Source organism: Epinephelus moara, chromosome 20 (genome assembly GCF_006386435.1).
Source record: "Epinephelus moara isolate mb chromosome 20, YSFRI_EMoa_1.0, whole genome shotgun sequence".
In the NCBI taxonomy this organism is placed as follows: domain Eukaryota; kingdom Metazoa; phylum Chordata; class Actinopteri; order Perciformes; family Serranidae; genus Epinephelus; species Epinephelus moara.
This window is the reverse complement of record NC_065525.1, coordinates 4,720,997-4,730,344: the sequence shown is the minus strand read 5'-3', so window position 1 is coordinate 4,730,344 and position 9,348 is coordinate 4,720,997. Positions and strand designations below refer to the sequence as shown.

The window sequence follows — 9,348 nt, the reverse complement described above, 5'->3', positions numbered from 1 at the left end:
TGTCACGTGATGTAAACACGGGTGAGCAAAGCTCATGCTTTCGCTGGTCTCGCGCAGGCGCGCACACGTGAGCGCGGAGCACAGAGAAACAGTCAGAGCTACAGGCTACAGTGAGGCTAAAAACAGAGTTCAAATGACGTTTTTCGAAACAACTTTTTATGCAGCACACTTGGATCACTATGGATGAGCAGTATGGAGATACTCTGTGGATTCAATTTTGTGTTCTTGGACGTTAGTCTGGGGCGCCTTCTGCCATTAGGTGTGCTAGCCGCTCCCCCCGCCGATCTCTGCAAGGGATGTAAGGACTCTAAAACTTCACCAGGGTCTCCGTAGGCATATGGGTGAGTAGATAATGGCTGAATTTTCATTTTTGGGTGCACTATCCCTTTAATGTTCACAAAACCAGTAACAACCAGAACAACCAGTGGGTTCAGGGTCACACTCTGGGCCCAGTTTTTAAAACAATAGTCTTAAGTGTCAGTCAGAATTTTCAAAATATACAATATACAATATAAGAGTGTTTAAGGAGCAAAAAGCAATGTCTAGCAGAGTAACAACACAAGTAAGATAAGTACAAGAGTAACTAAAATGAACTCAAATGGTGGAAAAATGCAGATTGCATCTGATAATCAATGTTCTATTGTATATGATATAAGACTGAGAAGTAGTGCTGCACATGATTTTGAGAAAACAATATTACTTCACTGACAAGTAGGGTTGGGTCGGTATGCGAAAAAAAAAAACGGTCCGGTTTTTGTAAAAAAACGCATCAAGTTGGTAATACCGGATTTTCGCCACTTCGGGGCGCAATTGACTCTTTAAAATAAAAAACGATCTTAGGACAACAGAGTGACAGTAACAAGTTGTTTCTTTTATTCCTTACAAATAAATTTTGCAGCTTACTCAATCAGTGCAAACAAGGGTTGCCTCCTTCGTCTGGCTCAAAGCCAAAGTGTTGCCATAGTGGCGCATTCTTTGATTTCTTCAAGAGTAAATTGTCCGCCATTATCAACTCCCCATCACTGTTAAACAAACTCCAGGCTACAGTAGAGGCCTCGGCGCATGCGCACTCGCACTCGCACTCGCACTCGCACTCCCTAGCTCAGTCCCCGCCCCAACCCCCTCTTTCTCCTGCTCACTGTGCACTTGGTGAAGAGGCAGACACAGGTGCTCACAGACTCGGGCGTACTATAAGCGGAGTTGAGCGCACTTCCGCGTTGTAGTTTCCTGTAAAAATGTCCGTGAAAAATCCCTGTGATGTGAAAAATACATGCCGAGCAGTCTTGTGTTTCACTGGTGCGCGGGTATGTGGTCTCAAAAAAAAAAACCCGGTCCAAGACAGAGTACCGAACTGAATTGGTATTAACGAGAACCGACCCAACCCTAACAAGTGATCATGATATTGAAAAGTAATATTGTACATTATGTTTAAGTTCTAGTCCACCTACTGTAGGCTTATATCATTGTCAGTGTCTTCTGTTTCAGCTCTCCTCCCTACAGAAGGGGGAAGAGTTATACAGTTTGATGGCCACAAGTAGAAAAGATCTCCTGTGGCGTTCTGTGGTGCTCCTTGGTAGTCTCAGTCTACAATTAAGAACACGATATCTTAAGAACGCCTTGAGGGAATTTCTTAAAATTTGGCACAAACATCCACTTGGACTCAACAATGAACTGATTAGATTTAGGTGGTCATAGGTCATATCTCAGAAACAGAAGGGGAGACATTTGGTCAGATACTGACCTGGTGACACTAATCTTGGGTCCCCAATAGACACAACAATATAAGGGATAATGCCTGACAAGGTGTCAATTATCACTAACAATGGGAGATACTCTAGTCTGCCCAGCTCATGGAACCCTTTGGCTCAGCTATTAGCCAGAAAGCTAACGTTATGCTAGCAAGATGCAGACTCAATAACATTGCATACAGTTGACAAACATTAAATCTAATTTTACAGTATATTTAACAACAAGGCTAGCCAGCAATCCAGTCATGTCATTGTCCCCAATAAATATCAAGATTTTCACGAACAAACGTCACGCTGTGTGTAACGTTACTGTGTAATATTACTGTGGGCCACAGGCTGAAGTAGCCAGTTAAATAGCAGATGAGATGTGAAATGATTGCTTAAGTTCAGAGGGGCAGTGTAGTACCCGCAGGGTGTTCAGAGGATGAAGCACTGACGGACGACACTCGTGGTGGAAATTATTTGTAAACAGATTACAGATACTGATATGTATTAGGTGTCCCTTATCAGTTTTTAATGGACATCCTGTAGCCAATCAGAATCAGTATTCACCCAGACCATGGTATAATATCTTTTACTTAATATGTTTAGGGGAATAATATCAGTATAGGTAGCACCAGTTACTTTACTTCCTCTTTGGGCAGAGATGAACTTGTCAGGGTTTGGTGTTAATGGATTTGTATGAGCTACAGTAGCTACAATCTTCTGGCAATTGTTTGGCAATATAATAGTAAACATTATAATAGTATAATGTTAGCAGTTGGATTTTAAAACCAGTTATTTACATGATAAACATTAGCTTTTTGTATTGAGATGTCAAATATGGTCTGAAAAGTCTAGAAAATAATGGAATGTGAGATACCCTGAAGATGAATGGTAATGGGATTGAACATGAACCCTTATCTAGACAAACTCTGTATTTCCTCCCCATCAGACCCTATCACCCAGTCCGTGGTGCAGCTCCACCTACTACTCCATGCAGCACTGACGTCTGCGACAGTGACTACACCCCTCATCACCCACCGGCTGGGCTGGCGTCATCAGCAGGCCGCTGGAAGGCCTCGGGCCACGGCAGCCACGGCAAACACAACAAGTACTACATGGACCTTAACTCAGACTCGGACCCCTACCCTCCACCTCCGACCCCCCGCTCCCAGTACCTGTCAGCTGAGGAGAGCTGCCCGCCTTCCCCTTCCACCGAGCGCTCTTACTTCCACTTGTGCCCGCCTCCTCCCTCGCCCTGCACCGACTCCTCGTGACCCTCCAGCAGCCCCGGAGCCCTGTAAGGAAGGATGCAGTCCACTTGCTATAAGAACTGGCCTCGTCTGGGCCACTTTACCAGGGAAAGAACTCATGTGCCAACTTCCAGCCCTGACCGGCTCACACATGCTGCTTTATATCAGCTGGTTAGGCTCAAGTGCCTTGTTCAAGGTCCCTCTGTCCCACATTGGTCATTTCATCATTCCAGTCATCTTGGAGCTCTCAGGGTGACCATCATCTGATCAGTTGTATGTCTGTCTTCCATGTTTCCTGCTCTAACATTCACTCAGTCATGGCAGGTTGAAGGTTTGAGGCCCTCCCTGCCTCGCTGCAGGGCACAAAAAGAGATGAGTGAATACAGCCAGCAGCTCCCTCTACATTCTCATTCCATCTAAAGGAAAAAAAACTTCCTTTGTCGGGCCACTTCTTGACTACAAATTTTTGAGACTTCCATCTGTCCGAATATACAGTAACTCCTCGCCCCATGCTGCTCTTGCCCTCCCTGAAACTCTTCAACATTGAACGAGAGAGAGTTAGCAGTAGGCACGGCTGTTGTGTGAAAGCCTCACACCATTTGTCTTCTCCTGCCTCACGGCGCCCTTGTTGGCAGACCAACGGCAGGACTGTATATAGTGTTAAAATAATATGAACAAAAATAAATCAGAGAGGAATTATTTTACTATTTTATTCACGCTGGCTGATCCACCACTCCAAGAGAAACACACGACAGATAGGTGAGTGGATGTATGCGTGAGTGAATGATGAATGGGTGTGTACATGAGTACATGTGAATGTTCGGCTTGATGTAGGAAATCAGATCAATTTGTAGATGCTGACTGAATTAATGTGTATGAATGAATGAGGGATGGATGGAACAGGGCCAAGATCAAAGTGTGAAATTTTTTGTACATTGTGTTGAAATTGTGTCCCTCACGTTTCAAATTGTGAATAGTGTGTAGTTGAATCTGGGGCTTTTTTGAAGTCAACCCAGAGACAAAGACTGATCTGCCAACAGTCCCCCCTTTATCCCATGAAATCACCGTGTGACAACAACATACCAAATGAATATCGACGTGTAAAGCTATTGTACATAGTATGTGTAATGAAGTCAGTGATTGAGTTGTGAGAAGTGAATGCTTTTCATTGTGAATCTGAACCTCTTCCATCACATCTTCTTCACCCTCATCATCCCGTTTACCAAAAGTATGTTTGCTGCTATTGTGTACATACTCTATCAGTTACTATGACTTATAATTACACAGAAAGCCCAAAAGTACCACTCTCATACTGACAGTAGATCATGAAGCTATTATACAGTTAATAACAAATTATTCTTATAGCGACTTTTGTTATTTGTATTTCTGTTTGTGTGTAGATCATTATGTATGTTTCTGTGTCAGTTGCCATGTTTGGTTTGAAGGAGTCTTTTTGGAAATAGAAAAGTGAAAGAGTTCCAGCTGAGGCATTTTATTCAGAGCTGTTCCAGGAATCAGCTGAAGGTCTCAGTATGCTTCAAATACATCTTCCCTCATCTCTCTTCAAGAGCTCTTTTTTTGTGTTTCTGTGGTCTCGACGCGGTGAACTGGCCTACCTCCATGCCTCTACACACCTGGCCAATCACATAAGTGGCGTGTCTGTGGGGGGTCAAGTAGGTGGAGTCTGTACACCATTTAAAGGTGTCTCAGCTGGCATATACCCAGGATGCCCCACTCTAGCAAGCAGTGACACCAAGGTACCAAAAACTGCAGTTCTTTGAACGGCCTCTTGAGGCTGGCTCCAGAAGCTACTCAGTCCCCATAGACCCCCATGTTGAAATGCCCAACTTAACAGCAGAAATAAACATGTTTACAGCCTGGTACAAAAACAGTTTTGCTCTCTATAGCTAATTTCCCCCTTCATCACAACTGTATGGGGGGTGAATTTTTATGTAACTCAACTGTTTACATTTTATTAAGGCTTAAAGTTACGCACAACTAAGGGCGTGTGACAAGCTGATAGTGTCCTCATCTTCTCAGTCAGATCCACCCTTTGCTCCACACAGCACCAGCCTGTCAACCAAACATGGTGTCTTCTGCTTCCAAAAAACCAAGATGGTGATGGCTGAAATGGTGAACTTGAGGCTGCAAAACTGGAGTCCACAAACCAATGGCTGACATCACAGTAGCTATGTCCATTGGGCAAAAGTGTGGCGTGTACACCTACCTCGACCACATGGCTGATACAAACACAACAATAACTCAATAGTGCCGTTACAGACTTACGCTGTCTTCACAACACCGTGCAGTAACCACTCTATCAACCACTGATCTGCAAGAGAGTTCCTCCAAAAAGCAAAGCATTTTTAACATGGCTGCCGCTGCCATGCCAAGGTCCATACCTGCAATGACAGACAGGTGCTTTGTTAAACACCAGCAGAAATGCAAGCTAGCTTGTAGCTGCGTACTGTAGCAAGACAACGGAATCACTGAAATTACCAAAGATGTCTACATATTTGGAAAATTTACCAGTCATCTGAAATTTGGTAGAAGTATTATCCCACGCCCTGTTTTTTTCTGGTTGACCTGATAAGACCCCAACATTATCAGCTCCTCCATCTTGTCTTCTTTCTGCCTCCATGATGCTCGCTACTGGATTGGCCAAAGCCAGGCAGCAACTGCCAAGTTGGAAATGGCTTCCCCTCTGCTGCCTTCCCCTCACTGAAATGACTGGAGGTGGCGAGTTACCACATGACGGTGTGAAAGTCCCTTAAGCCCTAATTAGTGGAGTATAATACATCATGCTACTACTAACATTTCTCTCTGTGGCATTGTTGTCTTGCCAACAAAATAAACTCTGACCCATCTATTATTTGTTTACGGTGATGCCTCTTCTTTAAAATGTTGTCCCTTCCATTTAAGAGGTATGTTCCTCCCTCACTATTTGTCATCACTGCTTGCGGAATTGTGCCACAGCTGTAGGAAAACAAGCGCACACACTATTAGACAGTCCAACAAGCATGTGGTTTGAAGCATACTGAGGCCTTGAGTTGTGCAGTTGCTCACCTCCTCCAATACAGTGAATCTGACCAGTGAACCCTGCTGATGGTAAGAAATGTCACCACGACAAACCCCAAGTCACACTGATGGAACAGCCATCAGGAGCAATATGGGGTTCAGTATCTTGCTCAAGCATACTTCGACATGCAGACTGGCAGAGTTGGGGATCAAACTGCTGATCTTCCGATGAGTGGACGACCTGCTCTACCTCTGAGCCACAGCCACATCCTGAGAAGATGAACACATTTGATTTTAAAAAGCAACTAAACACCATGTTTAAGTTTGAACATGATCCCCTTCTGATTAAAGAAAAGATGAATTCAAATCCAGACTGCCCCACGCAATTAAGTCTTTTTAAATGACAAGTCCAGATGTGAGCACAAGGCAGTGTCACAACATCAGATTTTTGTTTGGCCTACAGGATTTGAAATAATTTACTAACTCAAAGTGTTTTTAGTGTAAAGTCAGTCTTTACGATATCATCTCTTGGGACAGACTCTACATTTGGTCCCACTACCTTTATGGCTTTAAGGGCAGCAGCATCATGTAAGTGTTGGTTCTGTCCAAAACGTCTGGATCATGGGTCTACTGAACACTGTAGCCCCTAGGGGGCGCTATCGGGGCATTACAGCTTTTTCCAAGTCATGCAGTGTGTCAGTGTGTTTTCATTGTTATTCTCCCACCTCTGAGGCCCACTCAGATAGAAGCTCAGTGATTCTCATTATGTGCTGTTGTGGTCTAGTGTTTGTCCAGCACTTATTGTTATACTAATATCAACACAAGACCATAAAAAGTGGAAAGACATATTGTTCACTTACAGAAGAAAATAGATGTTATTATTTCCCTGGGAATAAATAAATAAATAAAAAGAAGGGGGGGGGGTTTGGCTTTTCACCTCGGCTGTGGTGTTGTAGCAGTATAAATCAACTTTAGCTCAGGCTCACAAGAGTTGGGAAATGGTTTTATTGTCAGTGAGTTCTAGCATAGTGTGCCATGTCATCAGAAGAGAACACACTGAGCTTCCTCTGAGCCGGCCTTGCTGCCCTCTTTGTATTACAGCAACGTGTGTGCCCACGGGATATTCTCATGTCATTCAATAGTGTAATGCCTACAAAGCTTCAGGCAGGGACATTTCTCTTTAGTCCTCCAAGCACCTAGCAGAGGTGACTGTACACATGAACAGTCCGTGTGTGCCTAGCAGAGGTTTATCTGTTAGCTGAGTTAGACAGTATAGTTTTCGGATAGAGAAGTTGTAGGAACGTTCTGGGAGGTGGGGAACTTTAAGAACTAGCAGTAAGCTTGTTGTTGTTTCCTGATGAATCCATCTCCTGCCAGGTGGCATCACAGCTGCGGTGCGGTGACTGGCTGGAGATGAATTTCCAGATAACATAGCTGAAGTCGTGTCTGTATGTGTCAGCGGGAACTCTCTGAGCAGCACAACTCATTTATATAAAGGGCTGTAGGCCCCGCCTCAAACCACTGTGTCAGTAAAACTCCTTTAAAAACCTGTATTTGTTGTCTCAGTTAAAAATGCTTTGTGTAATTTACACTTGTGACATTTTTTGTATCAAAAGCATTTTTATATAATAAAGGTTCTATTTTAAGGAATTTTGTTGTGTCTGTGTCAGCTTTACTTTATACAGCTTATGTATATGTTCATTTGGAGGCCAGGTTGACACCTTGAGCTGTGTGACACATTCCTTGGGCCATTCCTGAGCTGTTTTTTTTGGCATGGTATATAGTGTATCCTGCTAGTTGGGGGGGGGGGACTACTGCCATGCCATACTGCCAGTAACTGCCATGCCATTGCCGTGAGGGGGGTACTTGGTCTGCAACAGTGTTTTGGTGGGTGGAGCATGTCAAGTGGCATCCACATGAGTGCCAGGACCAAAGGTTTCCCAGCAGAACATTGCATTGTTACAAAATGATTAATGTTATTCACTTCACCTGTCAGTGATTTTAATAGCTAATCAGCCAATCATGAGGCAGCAACTCAATGCATTTAGGCATGTAGACATGGTCAGGACAACCTGCTCAAGTTTAAACCGAGCATGAGAACGGGGAAGAAAGGTGATTTAAGTGACTTTGAACGTGGCATGGTTGTTGTTGCCAGACAGGCTGGTCTGACTATTTCAGGAACTGTTGATCTACTGGGATTTTCAAGCACAACCATCTTTAGGGTTTACAGAGGATGGTCTCAAAAAGAGGAAATATCCAGTGAGCGGCAGTTCTCTGGGCGACAATGCCTTGTTGACGCCAGAGGTCAGAGGAGAATGGCCAGACTGGTTCAAGATGATAGAAAGGCAACAGTAACTCCAATAACAACTCATTACAACCATGGTCTGCAGAAGACCATCTCGTCAACGATCACGTCAAACCTTGAAGCAGATGGGCTAAAGCAGCAGAAGACCACGCCGGGTGCCACTCCTGTCAGCTAACGACAGGCTACAATTTGCACGAGCTCACCAACATTGGACAATAGAAGATAGGGAAAACATTGCCTGGTCTGATCAGTCTGGATTTGGTGTAAACAACATGAAAGCATGGATCCATGTAAACTAACAAATAAGTTGTATTTGACTACCAATTTTGGTACATAATAGCATTAGTATCAGTAGCTGCTGCAAAAGTGGTTGTAGAGAGCAGTTGTATTAGTGGTACCAGATGGGGTACTAGTATGCAGATGCAAAGTGTTCAATAGTAGATACAAAAATAGGACAATATGGTGTTATTTCTATAAAAGAAATAATCATAGAAATTAATACAGGCAAAATGTACAATGATAATAACTAATTGGAAATGTATAATAACTATAAAATTGTACACAAAAAAATTTAATTTTGCTGCTGTAAACACAAGTGCCAGATTGTGTTACAGTTTGTGTCAGTAGAGCTGGACAGATATGAGCTCGACCTACAGCTCTGAGGTCCAAAAGATGTTTTGTTGTATCACTGAATTTTGCATGCAAATATTACATACCTTCCAAAAGATGGGCTCGTCCGGGATTTGAACCCGGGACCTCTCGCACCCAAAGCGAGAATCATACCCCTAGACCAACGAGCCACCGTGAACGCTGGGAAAACCGGTTGGCTATTGAAAGAACAACACAAGTTCCTGTTGATTATGTGGTATTATGATGACATCTGCTGGCGGCACTAAATATTGCACGATATTGGATTTTAACATCATAAACAGGAAATGTTTCTGTCCCATTCGGGCTCTAATCTCTAGATTATACACTGTTCTGTACATCGCGCTGCATCTCTGAATGATATTATGTTGGTCTTCTTATGCGCATTGCCTTT

General features: G+C 43.5%; 1 protein-coding gene and 1 non-coding gene across 2 annotated transcripts in view; one reads left to right on the top strand and one right to left on the bottom strand.

Annotated features, from left to right (window-relative positions):
• lrp5 (low density lipoprotein receptor-related protein 5) overlaps positions 1-7,651 on the top strand; it is a 116,763-nt gene extending 109,112 nt beyond the window's left edge. The window contains exon 29 of the mRNA XM_050072198.1: positions 2,683-7,651. Within this exon, the coding sequence (XP_049928155.1) occupies positions 2,683-3,007 (325 nt within the window). The 3' untranslated portion in view covers positions 3,008-7,651. The remainder of the gene's footprint in view (positions 1-2,682) is intronic.
• A 1,383-nt stretch (positions 7,652-9,034) lies between these two features.
• trnap-ugg (transfer RNA proline (anticodon UGG)) lies at positions 9,035-9,106 on the bottom strand. The gene has a single exon. It is a non-coding gene; the product is annotated as a tRNA-Pro (tRNA).
• Between the last annotated feature and the right edge of the window lie 242 nt (positions 9,107-9,348).